Source organism: Egretta garzetta, unplaced genomic scaffold (assembly GCF_000687185.1).
Source record: "Egretta garzetta isolate BGI_Z169 unplaced genomic scaffold, ASM68718v1 scaffold25, whole genome shotgun sequence".
In the NCBI taxonomy this organism is placed as follows: Eukaryota; Metazoa; Chordata; class Aves; order Pelecaniformes; family Ardeidae; genus Egretta; species Egretta garzetta.
The window spans coordinates 532,068-554,997 of record NW_009259800.1 but is presented as its reverse complement, the minus strand read 5'-3'; the positions used below and the strand labels follow the sequence as shown (position 1 = coordinate 554,997).

Genomic DNA, 22,930 nt, shown 5'->3' with positions numbered 1-22,930 from the left:
CCTGTCAAAACAAGTAATTCAGACTGACTGAGTGTGATTTCCAGTGACCCATCCACGTCAGTTGGGTTTTGTCACTTCACCCTCAATGGTAGCAAGAACAGCTCCTGTTCCACTGAGGATATGGCTGGGCTGGCCGTGTGGCCTGGTTCCAGGGCTGCACAGGATCCTCACGAGTTTGCTCCTTCCTGGAGCCAGGGAACCCCAGAAACCCCTGTGTTACCACAGCCTTGCAGTGGAGTGGGGACACAGAAGCCACAGCCACAAGTCCAGGGGGGCTCAGATACAGTATGACACCCACCCAAACTCTCTGCTTCTTAACCGGTTATTACTTTTGACATTATTCTGGGTCTTGAAGCTAGGCTGAGTGATCTGTATTTTTCTTGGTGCTTATTTTAAAGATAGGTATTACCTCACCCTTCCTTTGTCCTTTGGGACCTCCTTGAGTTCTCAAAGAGAGTCTGTTGTAGGTCAGAAACCAATTGCTTATTCTTTAACTACCATGCACTAGGGAATAAGACCATCTTGACACAAATAAAACTCATTTGGAAGGACAGATTTTTGTATTTCAGTTTCTATCCCGAGGCAATGCCTCAAGGGCCCAAGCCCCAGTGGAAAACAGTACAGGAACAATGCCCCAGCCACAGTAATTAGCTTCAGTAAAATCTGTTTCTAATTTCTTATAATTTGTGAGTAACCATAACAACGAGTAACTGCCACCAGCTGGGACAGTTTGACATACTTGAAACAAAACTTCAGTAAAACAATTACAGTGACCTTCCCATGTGCATGCCGGGTAGGAGGGATCACAGCATTGCAGGCTGTTGCTGCACCGATTAGGCTTATACCGTTACAGCTCAAAAACTGTTAATCGCCATGAAATTCAAAATTCACTATTTGTGTTCTTCCTCAATTGATTCAGGAAGAGCAGCACATTTGGAAATCAAAACCAGATGAAATACATTCAGAGCTCAAAAGAATAGCCACTGCTTTTCCATAGTTCCTATTTTCTGAGTGAAATTTAAGGTGATATTTATGCCCCTTTTATTCTAATTCTTGTTCAGGGGCATAATATTTCTCCGTTCCATACATTGGCCAAAATTCACAGCTCTGAAGTACTGATCTCACATGGTGTTGTGACACAGGCACAGATCCAGTGAAAACAACGCCTCTGCTGGAGAACTGCCATTTTAAAACATCCGAGCATCTGCCCAAGTGGACACACTCGTAAACCAAGATAAGCATGATTTGTATCATTCTGCAGTTTTGATTCCAAAATTTTTCAGTCTCTCAATCACCTATCTGACACAGGGGCTGTGAATAACAAGTCTCCTCATTATGGTAAGAAGCTACTATGAGACTGTGTTTTCTGTAAACCAATGGCTCCATTTCTTTAACTATTTTCATGAATGAAAGAGAACAAGAAGAGTATAGGTAATATATAACATCACAAATTAAGTGTAATTTAATTAAACCATGCTAAAGAATTTGAAATTACGTAACATACCTATAGTCCAGAAATGCACAGTAGAGGTGAATTCTGTTACTCTTATTTAGTGCTTGGCTGTATTGTCTGAGAGTCTGCAAGAAAGAAAATATAAACCCTGAAGGAATGCTTAAAAATAACTAAATTCCACTATGCAACTACTTTAAATTCTCATTGTTACAGTCATTTCCATAGACTTATTCTAGATTAACACACCATAACTGAAAACAAATTTTGTCAGTCTTCGTGGCTTTAACACAAACTCCAAACATGCAAAGGCTGATATTCAGTCTTAATTTTACACACTGGGATTAAATTCATGTACTTTGAGTGAGAAATCTGAGTTCTATTTAAGTAAATAGCCAACCAGGAGTATTTATTCTATAAAAGCACAAATATATGTGTTAATTTTTGCAGGATTGGGGCGTTATTCTTCAGCATATATTTGGATTTGCTGGGTTTTGTTCTCATTGGTGTAATACGAATCTCACATTTTAGGATTGATAACTGAAATACGTGCATTGCAATGACCAACTCACAGACATTTTCTTTCCACAATAGCAATTATTTTAAAACATACAATCAAACTGAAAGAGCAATGCCATAATTCAAGATTTTATTTTAACAAACCTTAGCATTATTACATAATTTCTATATTCCATAAACAGATTTGGCCGCTAACTGAATACCCATTCCCATTCGGGAAGCTTTGGGACCCCATACTCCACTCTGTTACACCAGTTTTATGACAAATGAAATTCAAATTATACTGGCGTGAAGTAACAGTTTGTTATAGACAAAATATGCAAACTAGAGGATTTCCAGGATCTGTTCAACCCCTTCTGATACATAAAACCCCAAAGTCCACATAGTGTTAGACTCTACCTTAAGGCAACTTTCTAATTAGAAGAGTCTTCAACATAAACAAATCCCTGGTGAATTAACAGCCCTCGGATTGTTGCAACACAATTCTTCTGCCAAGCCAAAAGATAACCAAGTATTGCTTTCCTTGTTTTAGAGAAAGAAGGGAAAAAAAACCTCACCGCCTCATCATGCTGAAACTCAACCAAATACAAGAAGTCCCTGATGCAATTTTCATTCTCCTCTCCCGCAAGTCCAACGAGTGTCAGGCACAAGGTAGCACAGTTCCCTCCTTACTAGAGATAATAAAGCATTTCTGCCCAACCCAGGACGTTCACACATTCATACTGGATTTCCACACACTTCAAGTAGCTATGCTATAGATAAGGCCATTTACTTCTTCTTAACTCACATCTCTGGATAACTTAAATGGAATTTTCTTATCTGCTTGAGCAACATCCCTGGACAAAATTTCTAGTTCCTTGACTCACCCGTTTTTCCCTAAGCCTTCATCACAGAAATGGCTGAGATTGCGGGTTGGGTACTTACAGAAGCAGAGCTCTGTGAAGAGGAAAGATTGCCACTTATCTGCCAAGGGTCTCTATTTTCCCCTTTGAATCTGATGACATCCGGTAGCTTTTTTCCACGAGGGGAGCAAAGTAAACAGTAAGTGTAAACTTTTTTCCACGAGGGGAGCAAAGTAAACAGTAAAACCTCACACTCTCACGAGTGTGCTACACTGGGTAGTGATAACAGGACAAGAGTCACGTCCCCCATCACCAGGAAATATCTCACTGATATAACCCCCAGTCTCCTCATGACACTTTCTTTCCAGGTGTGGTGAGAGTGTAGTAAAACCAAGTATATGACATTAATTAATATAGAGGAGTCCTCCTTCATCTGTGAAAGCCCTTCCACATCGCTGGCTGCCCTGTAAAGGCCCCATGCAAGGCTTCAGGATCAAACTGTTATGTTCGCTGCTAGATCCATCGATTCTGAACTTTCCCATTTCATTCAGAAAGTGCCCTACCATGAGCCTCACCTTGAACAATAGCAGGAGTTCTGCACACCTTCCAAATCACAAACCACCTATGAAATATGGAGTGTCTTTCAGAAACTGCTTCCTTCCTTTAATCCAACCTCTTGCTGTTCAGAGTACTCTTGAAGAACACTAGCTCAGAAACTGCAGAAGACTAATGATCCATAACCCACGGCTGGAAAAGTGCCTTCTGCAACTTCAGTTAATTTAAAGTTCTGCTGGCAGAGTTCATTCTGTTTTACCAGCAGCGGGGGTACGTAGCATAATGTTTGCCCATTACGCTGTATAATATTATGTCCATCATATCTATAGCTTTCCTGAAGTAAGCAATTGAAAGAACCCATAGTCAGTTTGTATTACAAATTACCTCACTTGTATGACATTCAAACAGTGGCTAAAATAAAGAGAGAAAGATCTGCTGTAATAACAGCTAAGATCAAGTAATAATTGTCATTTCTGATTTGTAAGATATCTCTAGATAAATCTTGATTCTTAATACACTAAATGGAAAGGGCACTGCAGGGTCAGGTTGGAAGAAGACACAGTACTTCAGTTGTATATCATTTTACACAAATAAATCCCAGATGTATGTTTTACCCTCAATTATCCCTGTCAAGAGATAAATTATTGTTTTTCTCCATCTTTAACTCTGAACACAGATGTCACTCATTAGGCAAAGGACTACATCAAGTGAGGCTGTACAGTCTCTGAGCTGTCCAGAAATGTATGCGTACGCACATGGCAAAGGAATAGATAACTAATGCATATACAGGAATGGTCCATACCAATTTTCCTATTTATTTCTCCTAAAGAATATGTCCTATGTTTTAACACAGATGACATAGTCCTCACAAGGCTTTTCAGTGCCGTTTATGATAACCACATAAAACACTCATCTTCTCAGACTTCATTGAAGTTCTGCAACAAAACCATCATTAGAATAGAAATCCCCCCAACGTGTAAGAAATTGGCTACAATGAGGAATAAACCCTCTCTGATCTTCAACAGGTCTACTTCAAAGAACTCTCTAATCTATGAAAAATGAACTGACTGTACCTCAATACTGCATTTCTTAAGTTAAACTGTGTGTGACAGCTTATATGTGACTTGGATCCGATAGCACTAAGGATATTGATTTAATGACATTGATAACAGAAAGCTTAATATACAAGTAGGCTTTTACACTAAAAGATTAAGGCACTTGAGTGTTTATAAAAGCCTGTGAAAGGACAGTTTACGGAGCTTTCAGTAGTGTGGAGAAGGAAAGTACCAGCACGCTAAATAATCCAGGATCTGTGCACACCAGTTCTCCCTAATCTAGGTTCTTTATATCAGTCCTCCTGCATGAAGAAGGGGTATGAGCAGCTCCTTCAAAAAAGAAATACATTACAAGAGGAAAGCAATCTCTTGTCACTGAGAAACAGTGCAAACTCTGTGTCTGTCTGATGGAGTTGATATCTTGTGGAAGGACTGTCTCTGTTCACATCATGGCTGTTCAGCATCTCAGCATCCTTTACACTAACCACTGACTCTTGGTAAATTAGTCAGACTTACAAGAAAACCACAGAAATTCATTGTATGTGTTGAGAGCATATAGAGGATATGCCTGGATGTGTGATGGTGATAAGGTACTTACACTGCTGGGAACTAGGCACAAGGCCATGGTTAGTGGGTGAAGAGGCCAAAAAAGGGGGGTAGGGGACTTGAAGAACTGCTGGAAATCTTCAGGAAAACCTAGTTGCAGGAAATGTCATGAACACAATTGCAGAAGAAAAACAGTCAGCCAGCTGCTGCCGGGAAGGCTTGCCAAGGAAGAGAAGCCAAGGAGAGGGTGGGGTGAACCTTTATGAGATTAGTTTGTTTCTCCTCTCGCAAATTTAAAAAGCAAATATTTAGCTACATGGTGGTGGCCACCAAGGGAGGAGGGTGTGCACCTTCTAATTCAATATGTATTTTTCTCCAGTGTGAAGGAGAACAAATCTGTGGGTCAGATCTGCCATTGATCTAAACTGTAATGGCTCCAAGCCCAATGTGTTGGGTGTTGGACTTCCTCTCATCCAAAACAGATCATAATTTATCCTATTAAGTTCAATTTGGAGTTCACTTGTCTCTGTTTACAAAATACAGCATTTTGTCTAATACAGAGATTTTTGAAGCCTTGTCTTCTCAACCTCCAAGAATACCATGTATTATTTGGAAGGTGACAAGAAAAGGCACTAAGGCAAACAAGCCTCTTGTCAATATGCTTGTGTCTTTTGTGCAATTCACAGCCCCTCTGGAATATTCTTACAGGTGTTTGAATCAAAAGCACTGTTGATTCTGGTTTATGGATTAAATTAGAGATTAAAATGATGCTTCTGATATAAGGATTTCCTATCCTCACAGCAGCATCCCGACTGTTAGCGTGACCTATCCAGGACCGCATAGTTTATTAACTTTCCTTTCCACCTTATACAATCTACTTCTCCTAATTACCTAAAAAGTTAAAACTTTAAGGTACATTCATCTCCTCAGTTCCCTGCAAAGAAACAGACAAAGAAAGAGGAAGAAAGAATAATCACCTATTTCTATAGCGGCTATATTGCCTGTTACCTTCCAAGCCGCGAGAAAACTGCATTGCAACAGACCTTGGGCTTAGATCACCCAACTATTCTAATTTAGGGTCTGTTTATCTGATTCACCCTAAGTTGTAACTAGCATATGTAATGAAAAAAAATGTTACACATTGTACAAAAATAAATTTAGCATATCAATAGGGAATTATAAAGTGTTACGCATAAAAGCCAGACCTTTAGTGTTCCCGTTGTTGTCAACAGAGCTATGCCAACACACACTTAACTGAAGCAGTGAGCAAATCCTGTGGGCTCCCAGGGTCAACATGAAAGCTCGATGAATGTTTTTCTTAATGGTACAATCATACAGTTAAAAAAGAAAATCCCATGGTATCACAAAGGGTGGAAGACAACAATATAAAGGAAAAGAACAGTGAAATGTCAGAGGCGATAAAGGCATCTGAAATTAGAAAATGTTGCCATATGTAATTGAATATGGATTGAGTTTGATCCTTCCTTTGCCTGAAGTTAAAAATAAAAAAATTGAAATGTATAATTTTTCTGCAAAAATATTGTTAATCAAATGCTACACACCAATAGCCCTCCCCCGTTCTCAGAATTCTCCATTTAACAGCTGCTGTATTGGACAAGCAGTGTGAGAACAAAAAAAGTAATGAAAAAAACCATGAGCAACAGACTGAAAATATCTTGGCTGCTCTACTAGATGGCATTTTTACAAATAGAGAAAGAAAAGGAGGAGAGAATGGATGAGGAAATTGTCCTGGTACTTTTTTTTTTTTTTTAATTATTGCGCATAGCAAAAAAATTTGATTACTTCTGAATATGTACAACATTAGAAGATCTTGCTATTTTTCTTAAACTAGCCAATCCATATCCCTTGAAATAAAAATGCCATCCTCTTAACAGGATCCCATCTCTCTTACGGCACCGAAATAGGGGCTTCATCCAACAGCTGCCAAGACAATATCTGACCACTTGCAGATCTCAGTGTGGGCTGTCAGGCACTGTGCATCTGTAGAAAAACGCTGTAAACCAGTTGCTTATGATCTACAGAAACTGGAACTATTACTTGGTGCTCATCTTTCTTCAGCTTGCCTCTTTGATCCACTTCAAGTTACCTAGTTACAGCATAGGTAGGCTTCATGGCACCTAGAAAAGCTGGGGCAGTGATTGCTGAATGTACTTGAGGTGCAATGTCATGACAGCACTAAAGGAGTAATAGCTCTTCACTCTGGGTTTGGATGCTAAATAGCATAAAAGTAATTTTTTTCCAAACTGCTCAAGGAAAGCTGCAATTTTAGCAATGGAAACTGACTGCAACCTTTGAGTAACCTCCCTCAACACACATGCACAGCTCCCAAATGGCTCTTCTTTAATTTTATAGCTAAAAAATTCCCACCCTAACACAGAAGTTACATTCACATAGATGCCTCAGAGTGTCAACACAGCGCAGCATCAGTGGGTCAGAGCTGAGGCCTGGATTCAGGAACTTCTGAGCACAAAGCACCTCACTCAACCTCACTAAGCCACGTACCCTCTATGGACTATGCTTTCATACATTCCTCAATTTCAAAGATCTCAAATATGTAATGATATATTTCTTCCCTTTTTGTTTCTCTTTGGCCTGGGTGCATGCAGCACGATGAGCATTTTGTGTGTATTTGTTAACACTGGGCAGTGACAAGTAGTTGCATGCCAAATTCCTTCAGCTTAGAAGCCAAAACTATTTAAGATGCAGTACTGCAGCGTAAAACCATGCCAAACTCCCATTGACTGCAATCTGGATTAATAATACTCACAATATTGTTGTAAATCATGGTAATAAATGGAAAGCACAGAAAAGCTGAAAAATAGCCACAGAAGGTTGAAGAAGGTTCATTTTCATTAGAGATGCATGGAGCTGACTTCAATGGAAGGCATGCACAGACAGAAACTGCAGGATAAGGACCTTTGAAATTCAATTTGGGCAGCTACCAAGTTACATCAGTAAATATTTGATGTTTAAAAATTTTAAATGCCAGTCAGTGAGAAATGGGGCTCAGCATGGCAGCCTTTCCTTATGTGAGCACCTATAAACACAGAAAACTGATGATCTCTATGAAAAGCTGCCTTAATGCTTAAGTGAAAAAGTGGTTTCTCATGTCCCTTAAAGCACAGTTCTCTTCCAAAGAATGGCAAAGTGAAAAGAATAATATTGTCTCTCTAGAAATAGTATCATTTAAGTAATTAGCAATATAGCAGTCAGATGGTTTTGATATAACCTGACAGTTAAACATAAGCAAGAAAAAAAATCTGTATGTACACCGCCCTCTAAACACGCACATGATTTACACGTCTAAGGATGGACTAAGGAGTGCAAAATTAAATCACAGATACTGAAACACCTTGGACATGTTTTCCCACTTCTTTGAGTTTTAGCAAGTCAATTCAAATGAGAGAGCAAGCAAGAGCTAGTTTCTTTCCTGCGTGTTATTGACAGAATTGTTTACACAGAGCCAGTGTCATCAGACTTGCTGGGACACTCCACATTGCCTCCTACTGACTCAAGGCATAACCTCCAACTAGATATTGCCTCTCCAAAATTAATGAATGCAGTCTGGCTCCAAAGAGATCTAATTTAAATCAGGTAGTTTAAAATGCAAGTTATTTCACTCAAGGTGCCCGTGTTGAAGCAGTTACTCATTGCTTAAAAGACCTTAATCTGTTTTAATGTCACACAAAGCCCCGGAGAGCAGCTTTTCTGCTCTTCCCACCTCCCCTCCCTTCCAGCACACACTCAGAGCTACCAGAACTTCACCCTGGACAGAAGAAGAAACACAGCTTGATTGCCAGGGCTCAAGGAGAGTTCGTCACACTAGAAAATAAATGAATAAGAGGAAGTCTATCATTGTTTTCATTGGTAGACCTACCTAAAGCAGAGACTGCTGAGAGGCCGTAAACACCAGATCCCATGGGGCCGTTCTCCCCTAACCAAGATCTCATTTATATCTTTTATGCTCTGATCTGTTTTAACACATCTGAGTGAGTTGGGCCAGGATGAAATTAATCTTTGAACATGGGTGAAGCAAAGCTGAAAATACAAAACTACCCCAAACCTGGGCATTTGGCCTGGTTCTGCCAGGAAGTAATTTTGTAAGATACTACTTGCCCAGGCTGGCTATTAGCACGACTGGTTGGCATGCTCATTCCTCCGGTCCAAGACTGTGTTGCTTTATCCTGCTTCTGTACTCCTAGACTCCTTGAAAACACTATTCTTAATGCAAATAAAATCAAATACTTACAAAGTTGTCCATGCAAAACATCCGCCAGACTTGCAAAATTCAAGTCGCATAGGCTGCTAGAAGCTTATAGGCCCTTTTGGATAGATGAATGAAACATCATTTCAGCTTTTCCCCATCCTCCCTATAATCAGCATAATAAAGTAGATTTTGTGGTCATGCTGATACAAGTTCACGATAACTTTCCACAACTGCTTAGTGAAATAGATGATGGTATCTTTTATTAAGGTTTTTTGTTTCCTTTTGCTGTGCCTTTTTCTGCTACTCTGCCTTATTATATTAATAATGTATTGCTTTTCTAAAAACGAGAAGCAGATATTCCTTCTATACACCCTTTCTTAATCTCCTCTATTTTTCTTACCTCATGTGAAAGTACTGCTAAAGGAAAACAAGTGGTCTGATTGATACTGAAAAGGCTATTTAAAAATGGACATGTTTTCTAATCCAACAGAACCGTAACGAAAGAGGTAAACAGATTTTTTTTTTCCACCATTCACCTGTAGTATTTTGACAGAGGCAGAAATATTTCCCTTTACCATACAACTGTCCAGGCCCAATGCAGAGCTCTGTAACAGAAAACAATGTCTAGGCAATGACAAGAGCTGTGACAGGGACCAGAAGGCAGGCATAAAGCATAATGCCTTAAAGGGATGCACAGAGTAGAATCAGTTTTAAGAATACTTTTCCTATTAGGTAATATTTCCACAATTCTTAGTTTCCAAAACAGTGCTTAGACTTTTCCTCCTGATGGCTTTTTTTTTTTTTTAAGACAAGAAACATTTGCATCAGATGCAAACCATTCAAGACATTCAGATTTAACCATTTAAACTGCAGTTGTGATTCGCAATCCCATGTTTCTCAGGCAGAGAGAATTTAAATCAGAAACAAGAAATTGGGACAACTCAGCACTAGCTGGGTGGGAGTTGGGCACTTTGCCTGTTGTGCCACACACTGCCCACAGAGGGACAGACAGGCAGTCAGTGCCCATGAGGGTTTGCTCCAATTTCCACAGTACAGTCACCCGTATTCCAAACATGACATGCCCGGATTTTTGAAAACCAGATTTCACAAAGCTCTGCTGAAACTGAAAACCCGTAAAACAGAGGTTTGGTCCCAACTGCTAGCAAACACTGGCAACAACAAGAAGTTGTACCAAATTCAAAAACACGAAGCTACACAACCCAACAGCAATGGCAAGTCTCACTGGCACTTTTGGGGTTCAGTTTTACATACTACTTTACCTATACACAAATGAAGTCTGAATTAGCAAACATCTCCATTTCCTACAAGACTGAAAGTCATAATTATAAGAAAAATCAATCAATATCCAATCATGTTTGTTATGGAAGAGGCTTCAGAGACTATCTAGGCATTTTTTTCCCACAAGGAGCGCATAGTAGTTAGCCAAAGACAGATTACCAAGTGAAGAATCAATACATATTGCCTTTTCTAAGTAGACAAAAAGAAAAAGCACAAAGATGTCTTAATTTTCTCACTCAAAGACCAAAGTCTATGGGCTTACTTTTGAAAAGCACAAAGACTTTGACATCCTGGAGCAATTAAACATTAAAATGTCATGTATTCAGCATGATAATAACAGGAATAATGGACTGTTTATGGAATTACTGGGAATAATGCATTTATCTAGTTTGTAAAGACTTCAGTGCCCTGCACTTGACCTCCAAGGACAAAATTAGCTTCTGGGAATGGGTAACTTTGGGAGTCTGGGAATGCAAATAGTCTGATATGGCCAAAACCCACCCATGAAGCAGGATAAAGAAAGAGGGCACCATGGGAATAGGAATATGGCAAGGGAGCTAGGGCTGCTGGTCCTGGGCAAGGTTCCCTGAGATCCTTTGGGAGCCCAGTTAAGTCCGTAAGGCTTTGCCCAGGGCTCTAGCTGAAGCACAATCCTGTCTCCAATATACACACCTGCATAAGCAAGGGCTTAGCAACCCTTGGTGAGGAAGAATTGAGGTGACAGCGAAGCAGCAAGAACTAAGTGAGCATCCAAGGTGCAAGGTCTTTAAGGCACAGGCACAAAAGTCCTTTTGTGTGTGCACAGCATGTAACTTAATGGGACTCTGGTTTATGACATAGATATGCTAATATGAATAAAATTGTACTCCTGAAGGAAAGTACCAGCTTCTTCAGATGTCAGAAGCCCCTTCATCAGCTTCAGTCAGAGTTTTATCAGGTCTGCATTGCATGCTTTGAAAAAAAAAAAAAGATTTTGTAAAATATTCACTTGGATCGTTATGCATTTGTAGAATCATCTTTGCTAACATTTCTTTCCAAACAAAGGACCATGTTTTAAAGGGTGTTTTGAAGACATAATTTAATGAAAGCTTTAGGAGGAGTTTTAATAGTTCATGTTAGAAACAGAGTACCAGGCTTAATGGTAAAAATATTTACCACACGCTATGGTTGTTGCTAATATCTTTTTCTAGGACTGGATTTATATGTTAGCATTTTCCATTCTCATTAAAATCCTGGCTATGCGAATGTTGCCTCTGAAAAGCAATGCCTCACATTCTTTGTGAATTATATGTGGCAGCCTTTGTTTTATATTGACCCTTTCAGCTCTTACATCCCTTGACTAGCTGCTAATCATCATTTATCCTTTCCCTGACTCTGTTAATCTCCAGGGAGCGGGTGGGATGGGCAGTCAATGGAAGCGATGGAGTATAAATAATGACAGAGTACAATAAACATTCCAGTTGCAACGCCACATCTCATGACAAAGACTTTCAGAAAGATACAGCACCACAGTCCTTCTACGATAAGACTGTTGTAACCAGACTGGAAAATATTACAAAACACTTATGCTTGCTTAAGGCCAAGATATTAAGGCCCACTAGGTGAGATAAGGCAGTGTTTATTCTGTGTAATCAAAAAAATCACTTGGACACTCGGTTTTATTCCCAAATTCACTCTCCTCATGTGAATTTTCACAGGTTCTTTCCTGTCTCTATGTTTCGTTTCACATTCATTATCCTACCTATTTAGTCTGTAATGTCTCAGTCTAAAATATGACTCCTGTACTTTTGTTATGCTTTGCACAGTGAGAATCCAGCTAAAATCTGCACAGACCAGTGTAGAAGCCTGTGTTCTCATACAGCCTAATACTGTGGCGTTTTCCGATAAGCAGCCTTGGGTCTCTGAACACCTCCTTACATACCTGGTTAACTCAGGGACTTTCTTCCCTTGACTTCTCTCCCCAAACTCCAGGTAGGGAGATACATGCCCACTGCTTTACTTATTCCAGTTCTAGCAAACATACAGCCACAGAGTGAAAATGATCTAAAAAAAAGAAAATTAACCCCAACAAACAGTGCGAGTTTTCTACCACATCAATAAGCTACAGCTGCTGTCTTAAGCAGTACAATCAATAAATGAGACGACGAACCCATGGGAAGAGAGACAAGGACAGGAGCAGGATTACTCTGTTCAGATACAACCCAGACCTGCACCAGATTGGGTCTAACATTAATCCTCATCTTGAGACAAAAATACTCTTCTGTAATGCTTCTTGAGCAGCAGAGTAAAATAACACACCCTCTTGCAAGACTCTGTGTTTCTTAGACCTTAACATCCCATTAAGATATTATACTCTCCTGACTAGATCTTTCTAGGATTAAGCTCATGGGTTTCCATTGCTTTTTTTTTTTTTTCCTTTCATTGTGGAAAAAAAAATCTCTTAAGAACATTTACATTCTTCCTCTTCTGATTTGAATCTTTTCTCCCATTCCTGTACATTTGCCAAATATGAGTTGTCTTTTAGTCTGTTGCATGAATGGGGATGAAATTCACACAACTCTCTAGTTTAGTGTCATTCTTCATTCACAGGAAGTGTCAGGGTGCCAGAACTATTTGATTTGTGCATCAGCCACATCCAACAAATTGAGAACCACTTTGGAATTAGGCCTGGTCCATTAACTCCAGCTACAAAGTTGAGTAATATGAGACTAAGCCATTGAGTTCATTTTTCAGATGAGAAAATGGAAGTTAGTGGAGCTTTGTGCATGTCTCTAGACAGAACGCAGATAGAGATATTGTGGCTGATACAGCAGTGACAGAAAAATAGCCAACTGTAATTTAAGCCAGGGCCTCGTGGCTCTGCCACGACTCTTGCGTGGCACAAGGACAGTGTCCAGAGGCTGCAGCGCTATCACGGCCAGTGTCCTCCTCCAGCACTCCATGGAGCGTGGGGCAGTCGGGGCTGGCAGAGGGACCAGAGAGCCCAGGGTGCCCAGCTTCACCACCCTGGACTGCAGGAACCATACAAAGGCAACTTTGAGGCTGTGTTTACAGAAGCACAATAAGTAGCTGGAGCTCTGAATTTTCACGGTACGTTTTACTTTCAGGAAAACCAGGAAAGTTTTAAAGTAAAGGGGTACATTCAAACTTTCACAGTCTTTCACGGCTTTGCCAATAACACCAGCTTTTCCTCTTTTTCTGCAGCTAAAATTTTACACAAACGTTTCACCAAAATAGTTGTGTGCAGCTGCACCAAAGAGGGGGCAAAGCAAACCCAAAGCACACTGCAGCAAGCTCAGGAAGAGAAACAAGCAGCCTGATACCGTATAACCGCCTGCCGGCTGATTCATCTGGGCATATCATGAAGTGCCACATAAAGGCATCTTCTGCCATAAATTTGAATACCTCCATAATTACTCAGCTCCCATTTCACGCTGTTTGTCTGGAGCTCAGTTTTTCCATGTGATTCCTGAAATCAGCAATGGGTCCCTCTGGAAACTGATCTAATGGTTTAAGGAATGCAGCTCTGGTCATTAGAGCTTTGCAAAATCTCCAAACTTGCTTGTCAATTACTTAGCACAACAATTTAAAATGGGCAAAGAATGAGAAATCTTATGTTCTGCCTTCAATGGAAATGCTGCTACACCCCTGTCCTTTCTCATCCTTGCACTTCAGTGAAATGTCACAGTGCGGTAACCTGGTTTTTTAAGCATCCTGACAAGAAGCAGCGGCCAGCAGTTAAGCAACATACCAGGGTGTCACATTCCAGTGAGCTCCAGTGACACAGGCACCCTGTAAATCAATTGGCATCTTATCTTTTCTTGTTTTTTCTTTAAATAAAATGTATTACATAAATAGGGGAAAAGCTTTTAGATCTAATAAAACTATAATCATACCCAAGCAGAAATGGCTGAATGCACAATTTAGTCTACTAGGATAATTCTATAGAACTTCAGAAAAATTACAAACCAGAAAGCAGAAGCCTTCAGCAAACTGCTGCATGACAGTAGCTTCATAGGGCAGAGAGGCACCCATCCTGTTCCCACTGAACTTAGTAGGGAAACTCCCTGTGACTTCAGGAGGTACAAGGCACAATATTCCTGTTCCGCTATGATTAAGAGTTATTAAAAAGAAAGACAGTCCAGTTTTAGGAACACAGTGTCTCAGAACATTACAGCAACTATTTCAGTGTCATCTGAGTCCTAGTTCGGGATGCTTTATGCCATAGAGCATGGAGATTTCTTTCTTTTGCTAAACACGTTATTTTTGGAAACATTCTTTCTAGTGTTCATGGGAATATTTCCAATGGGGCAACACTTCCAATTAAGACCTCCTTTTTACAGTTTATAAATACTTGAATAAGTGGCTGACATCCTTAAAAATACATTTATTTTTTAATAAACAGATGATGGTTAACCTGTCACAGAGTGATAGACAGTCCAAATAAGTCAAGAGATTCTTTCCAACCATTACTTACAACTTAAGAACGTCTAGTATCCTCATAATCAAAAAAGACACATGCTATGCATATCTATCCCATGTCCATATAATCTACTGCTTATTTAGTAATACTTAAAAAGTGGTTCATTAAAAAAAGTGCCAAGTCATTTCTTACATAGATGAGAGGTTCTTTCACAAAATCTTGTGGTAAGTAATTCAAAATCAAGTATTTCTAAAAATGGAGAATAGGAGAAAAAGGAAAAACAACCTTCCCTGGAGGTGTATTTAGATTCTCTTCAGCACAGTAAGTTATGAGGGGCATCAATGCTATCACTGGAATCCTTGGACTGCCCTGCACACAAAAGGCTGTGCTGCAGTTAATGGGAACATCACACAAGCACTCTCATAAAACTGTACCATAAGGCTGTAATTTACCTAGTGGGGACCATGATCACTGTAGGGGATAGCCCAGGTTGTGCTTGCTAATAAATCAGAAGTTTAAAGCACCAGAGTGAAACAGCCTCGAGCTTCAATACAAAGAAAAAGAATATAGTTTAAATGCAATCTTCAAGCTTATGGCCAGCCCTTCATTATAGCCTCCTCGTGATACACAGAATCAAAAAGCAGAAGAGCCTGGAGAAGAGGACAGATAGATGGGAAGAGGGAAGGGAAAACACACTTGTTTCTTCCTCTTGGACTCGGCCATGTGTACAACAATGAGTTTGTAATCTAAGAGTAGTTCACATTAAGGGAATGAAAGAACATACAACTTTCAAAAGGAGCAAAACCGACCGCATCTGAAACATTATTTACTAACAGGATTATCACTTATGACTCTTAAACAGTGTTGCACAACACTCAGCTACCTCTGGTGCTACCCAGTACATCTTAGGTACATTTTATTATTTCCCACCAGCAAAATATTGATGCAACGTTTTTTTGAGTTTTGTTCCTACTTCACTTCTCACAGTTAGCCTTGGCAAAGTCTCCAGTTCTTTCCACATTCAACCGCAGTAGAGCAGGAAGAGCAACAAAATCAAAAGGCCACATCCAATGTCTCAGGTGAGTCAGTATGTTTTAGGAATATCTAACCTTTAATGTCTGCTACCCATAAAAGCAGCTTTTAACAATCTGGTCATTAAGGATGTTCAGCATAACTTTTTAAATGCAAGGAGGTTTAATGCAATTTTATAAACAGACCTATCATTATCACACTTAGTCTCTTTATGTGGCACTGGACCTATAAGGACCTTCAGGGTGAGTGCACCTGTAACTGAGACTGAGCTGCAACAAAATCAGCAAGCGTCCGTATGTCCAACCCAATCTGCCTACAAAGTGAGCATCATTACAGAATTCATGGCTTGATCCCAAACCCATTTAAGCCAGTTACAGTCTTTCTTTGCATTTGAAAGAGTTTTGGATCATTGTCTCCATTATAGGGCCAGCAAAATTCCTCATTAACACCCTCGGAGACTTCAGATTCCACCAGATTTCATTGCTGGAAAGTGCTGCCAGCCCAGCAAGAGCTTTCCAGCACCAGAGCCCTTTATAGCACAAAGGTGGGGCCCACTTTGAGGGTACATTTTAGGGGATTTTGTTTGTTTTTCCAGCTTGCACTATTTTCTAGTGTTTTGGGTTTGACTGACTCAGATACAGGTTGCCCTAATGTTTATGAACGTGAGCTGCTGTATTCAAAGGAGCCATTTGTGTAAAGGAGTGTTCAGGACAGAAAAGTGATTGCTGTATGCAATGGCCCGTCCCACTCCTTAATCCCTTCTGTGAGTTCCAGCTGTATCCTCTTCCCTAAAGCACAACCTACTTTTCTGTGAAGAGGAATTTGCAGACTTGCTGGTGAGCGTTTCAACCATCTGCACTGAGCTTAACCATTGCACATCACAGAAGAGAAACCTGGGGACTGATCCTGCATCACAAAGACATGAGTATCATTCCCACTTGAGTCTCCCAAAGAAAGGAAGAGGCTACTCAGGCATCAAGATTATGCGTGTCCTTTGTTCTGCACCACTGTAAGGATTTCTTGTTTGCTGTTAGTAGAGATATTTAGGGGATGCAACATAACTATCACAAGAACTTGCGTGAGAAGACAAAAAGATAAAATACATGTGAAGACACCTGAAGGCAAAATGTAAACACTCAGGTGTACTGAGTAACTATTTGATGCAATATTGAGGACTATTAGATGTAATCTGTATTGCAGGTGCATGTCTTACACTTGAAGAATCAAGGCTATTAAAATACTGTTTCTCTCTAAGTCCACATGCCACTTGTACTGCTTTTAGCTCCTCTTTCTTCCCTGCCCTCAAGGACTGAAATCATAAAAACAATCACATTATTTTTTAACTTAATAGAAGGAACAGTGAAACTAATTCCAGCTTTGGGCAGTCTAGACAGCAGTAATCTACTCTCATCCTTGACGTATTGTATATAAATGAGATTGCAGCTATATTGCATCTTTTTATCAACCACACACTGAAGAACTGGAATGCAAGGCTCCTCTGTTCTTTTCACTGGGTGCCTAACAACCCCTCTGCCTCAGTGGGAATATGGTAAAATATTGAAAAATCTAAACATAAATTAAAGCATACATAGTAACATACCCCATGTAATAGAAATGCTGTAGATGGCTGTAGACGTTGTGCAAATTGCAGCATACAACTATGTGGTACGTGGATATTATAGCTTACAGCACTTGCTAGACTTTGATTCGTTGTCTTCAGCTGACAAAAAATGACATTGCAAATAGCTAGTTTTGCCTACTTCTTCCTAGTAATTAACACAAGCAGCCTTTAATGTATGTTACACCAGGGGACTGCTATCCAACCGTTAATAACGCACACAGGCCAGCAAACGTAGCAATCATGAGACTCTGGCATGGCAGCCTCCAGTTCCCCAACATCAATTACTAACACAGCTCCTCTGGCACAAGCTATATAAAGCAGTTTGCTGGCGTGCTGAGGGCTGAGGCAAGGTTTAAAATATCTTCAGAAAACTAACATGTGCAGATTTCCCACAGTTAAAAGCAATGTTATTTCCTATTAATTTTGATCGTAACATTTACAATTTTCTTTCCTTTAAAAAAAAAAGCTTATTTTATTTTGTGGGTTGGTTGTGGCTTTTAAACATACTTTTCTTAGAGGGCCATTTGATGAAAACAAAAGAAAATTATTGTTTCCCCACACTCCTCGAGGTCACAAAAATTTCTTTGAGAGAATACTTCCATGTTAGGCTGAAACAGGGTGGCTTATTCAAACAGAACTATTGGCATTTAATTCTAATTTCATATATCTATAGTGTTTCTTTTCACTCTGTTCTCAAGCTGAAACTCATAATGCGTTTGGGCACAGCACACAACTGCAAACTAAAATACATTCTCTGGACAATGCCAGCAGTATTTTGACTGTGGTTGGAAATTACGCAAACATGTGGATGAACACAGGAGTGAGAGAGAGTCTCAGAAAAAACATTCTGTTCACAGAACAAACACTCTCCGATTAGATTAAATTAGGCTTCAGTTTATCTGATAGGAAGAAGGATCACATCCAAAAAAAGAGACACAGCTACAAATGTTGAGTGCACAGTCTGTGCTCGGCCTAATCAGAAGCCAGATGAAATATAAAATTACCTATTGGGGAGATTTCAGCAGCTTTCTCACACACAGACAGCGAAGAAGAAAACCAAATGTATGCCTGTTCATGAAATTGTTTTGGGGTATGAAATTACCCATTTCAGAGTTCATCCATCGGACAGAAAACTCAAAGATTCATGAAGAATTGTTTCTTATTTTACATGAAACAAATATTCCTCTCTACAACATGTGGGGGAAGTTGTTTTAATTTTGTTTGGCTTTTCCATTTTTGGTACAATGTGGGGGAAAAATAAAAATGTCATAAAATTCTAAAAATTAAAATATTAAAAAGTCCTTATTTTCCATACCATTTCCCCCAAGAAATCAGAGTGATAAAAAATACTATGACATTTTCAAAACATTTTGATATTTCTCTTCTGGGTCACATTCTCTTGATTTTCAGCCTAAAGGTAATACAGTAAATTATTAAATTCAGTCATACTAAATCTTGCCCAGAACACGTATCTTGATATCTCAGAGGTATACGTTATCACAGTCCAAAGATTGACAACATAACCGCTCAACATGTTTCCCCATAGCATATAAGTGAAAAAGCCTGCAGGCAGTTTTATCACCTACATTTCTAAGGATGCATGTGTCATATTTTTTTTGTACATTTCCCCTACCTGTTATTCTACTGCTTTACCCGAGCTTTTATTCCTTTTCAGTACAGGGAGTTCATTCACCGATTTTGGTGGCAAGAGGATCAGACCCACCAAATTCATGTAAACTACAAGATCAGTCCCACCGGGGTGATGACTTCCAGAGATTCGCATTAAAATAAAAGAGAAACAATGCTTTGGGGGGTTGTTTGTTGGTTGGGGGGGATTTTTTTGTTGCCGGGTTTGTTTTTTTTTAGTTTTAGAGCATGACAATGCCTGAAGCCAACCCTGTCATTTATTTATCTGAGTCTTTGTGAGGTAAAGAGTTTCTAAAGAGTTTGTTTTCATTTTATGAGAAAAGATGAGAGGAGGGGAACAACTATGTTTTGAGCTTGTTTCTAGTATTTCAACTTTTAACTCTGAGGACAACTTCAAGGCTGAAGTGTAGACACCTAAAATACAGGGTTTCTAAAGAAAATGCTGACAGCCTATGAACTATAAAAGTTATGGAGAACCCTGTAATAGTAATAATAATATCTTTCATTTATATATAGTGCTTTTTCTCCCAAAACATCTCTTAAACTATAAGTCAAACTATCTCATCTGTGGCAGTAAAAAGGACTAAAATAACAAGTATTGTAAACTTCTGGACTGGAGAGAGGTTCCACCCCTGGTTCAGTTGCTGGCCAGGACTTTATTTCCAGTAAAATTGAGTTAAACTGAACAAATCAATTTGGGCAGCTCACCTGATCACTAATGCCTTCCCTGTGAACTGTTCTGTGTCAAGAACAAGAGCAGACATGCAGTAAGATCAGATGTCTGGAGATTTGCACGCTGAAGAACCAAGATTTCCCGTAGGGCTTCGAGAGCTGAGCAGCCCAAGAGTCACAGCCCACAGTACACGGCTGATAACTCGGAAACTCCAGCACTTGAGATTTCCCTCCAGAGAGCTCAGGAAGGAACATTCACCACTATAAAAATATACAGGCTCTTTATCTGGGTAAATAATAGTTGGGAAAGGGAAAAAGAAGATAAATTTTTCCAGCAGAAACTAGTAGGAGTGCAATGGCTTGCCCACTTCCAGTTAAATCTTTCTGTTGAGATGGTGACTTCAACAGAATAATAAATTTTCTCCTGAAGTTTCTCCAAGAGACTGAAGTTACAATAAATAATAATAATAAAGTAAAACATATGTGAATCCTATATGAATCACAGAAACTAAGCACATAGCCACTTGAGGAAAACTGAGGTTGCTTCTTTGATGTATGCTATTTCCTACCGCATTACATGGTATACAAGAGGTCTAGCTAAAAAAATGAAATCATTAAGAAAATAATTTTACACAGAACTTAGTGATTTTTTTTTGCATAAACAGTTTCTTCTCCAAAGGTCTTACTAGCAAGATAAATAATGTCTGATTCAAATTTATGATGAGAAATGGACACAAACCAAATAGTAAAATAATTGTGGCATATGGGAACCAGCAACTGTGTGAGCTGCCCAAGTTGTTTTCAGTTAGCTTCTCTTGCTTTTATTGAAAAAAGTATCTATACTTAAAACAGCCACCTCCTGGTCTCTTTGAAGTCAGTGGGAACTTTGCCATTGACTTTAGTGGGACCAGAACGTGGCTTCCTTGGATCTTTTTTGGAAGGTGGGGGTGGGAATTTGCTTGTGTTTTGTTAAATGTGTGTATTGGAACAGGAAGACTTCCCCAAAACAATATCATACATTATCTTCTAATTAATTTCTACCAGTGATGCACCAGCAATATATCCTAAAATCTCTGTTCCATGTCTTTATTTGTGTTAAGTGCCAACACGCCAAGCACTGTGCACACACACAGTGTCAGCTCTGAAGAGCCAAATACCCAAATAGAGAAGTACGGCTAGGAATAAAAAAAGCTGAAAGTGTTGTGTCCATTTCACAGACAGGAAAACTGAGGCACTGTATTATTATGGCCTGTTTCCCTTCTTGAGATAATTCATCATACTTCCCCTTATTTCATCTCAGTGAACCAACTACGTTTGAACAGTTTGCTCAAAGTTACAGAAGCAGATTATGCCAGATCTAGAAATTGATTTTAGCTATCAAATGCTTGGTCAGTGTAAAACAATCTTTTCACTCTCCCTTTGTAATTACAATCATTCACTTTATACAACTGCAGTTCACTCGCGTAATGATCAAGGGTATCACAGCAACCCTAATCAAGGGACCACATATAAGGATTTTAAGGGCAGTAAAAGGATGGAGTAAATATATGAAAATAATCTTCTTACACAAATAGAGACATCTTAATATTTATCCTTACAGAAAGCAGATTTACATATTCACAACTGCAATTATAAATGAAAGCAATTTATACATTAATTCAGCAACACTCTAGAAAACTGCAGGTAAAACAAATAAAAACAAGTGAATACTGAATAAGCTTGGCAGATCATCCATGTCTTTGCTTCTAAGAGCCAGAACAAAGCAAAGTGACTGTGAAAAGTTATATGCTTAGTTAGAAAGATACCAAGTACCTGAATTTCCTGCCCACCGCCCCCACCCGAACCAGAACTTCCAGGTGTCAGGTCTTGTATCACAGGCAGAACCCTAACGCCTGTTTAGGATGAAGACAGATTTTCTGATGGCTCAGCTTGATCCAACTGTTTCACAAGGCCTGTTTAAAATTGGAGTGGGCATATCATAGGAAAGAGATAATAATTAACAGCACTACATTGGCAGAAAGCTGAACTCTACCAAAACCAGATCATTTCCAGTCTTTTCTCTTATTTTAACTTTAGAAAACTCAGAAATCTGGGACACTGCTCCAAAACTGCATGGTTTACTTACAGCATAGCTGAAACTTGGCCCACAAACTGCAGCTTTTTCAGTTTCATGCGAATGACAGTTGCATGAGATTCCCCATAGTGCCTGGCTAGCCACAAACCAGAAATGCCACATGAAAAGCTATTTTCATAGCATTCACGTCCCGTTCAAACACAAATCAAGAAGTGCATAGTCTTACACTGTATTTTTAAGTTAACAATATCTTTCTGAATCTCATTAAAGCTTACGTACTGTTTGGTTCAGAGTTCGAGAGCAAAGGTTTACACAGTTTTCATTTTTATTCATTTTATTCAAGCTTCCTATGTTCTCGGAGTCAGTCCTTCAGGACTGAAGAAGTTGCCTTATTCTGGAACAGTTGGGTTTAAACTTTACCCTTATAATTTAACTTGCTGGCCAACTCTTTTGTTTGCTTTAGGTTTTTCTCTACATATCTTTTTTCGTACCTTTTCTAGCTTTTTATAAGACAGCCATTTGTATGTCAGCATTTTTCCTGCTCTCAGTGTTCTGGATCACTACAATATGGTGATTTTTTCGAATTAAATACTTTGATTTAAACAGGTATCTACTGAAGAGGGGTGTTGTAAAGCATTAAGATTTAATAAAGATTAGGATTAAACAGAAATTTAAAGGGCAGTTTAAAAAAGAAAAAAAAAAAGGATATTTACAGGATTAAAAAAGAACCAAACCTTCAAAAGGCAGAAAATACCCAGAGCCTTGTCTAGTTATTTTTGTATGTGCAAGGCCAGCCTCAAATGCTGCTGAACAGGAGTAGAATTACATCAGTGCTCACTGTACATAGCTACACAAAGTGCAAGGCAATGGAAAATAAGGTCCATGTTGAACCCAAGGCAATTCGTCTTGTAAAATACTGCAGACCCTTCTTGCCTGGGAATTTTTCCCAGGTGCTTCTATCAATTAC

At 39.3% G+C, this 22,930-nt stretch overlaps 1 protein-coding gene across 2 annotated transcripts in view; it reads right to left on the bottom strand.

The window, feature by feature from the left end:
• ADGRD1 (adhesion G protein-coupled receptor D1) overlaps nucleotides 1-22,930 on the bottom strand; it is a 156,546-nt gene that overhangs the window by 68,779 nt on the left and 64,837 nt on the right. For both annotated transcript variants that reach the window (XM_035895375.1, XM_009639838.2), the window contains one exon: nucleotides 1,505-1,578. In XM_035895375.1, coding sequence (XP_035751268.1) covers nucleotides 1,505-1,578 — 74 coding nt within the window. The remainder of the gene's footprint in view (nucleotides 1-1,504; nucleotides 1,579-22,930) is intronic.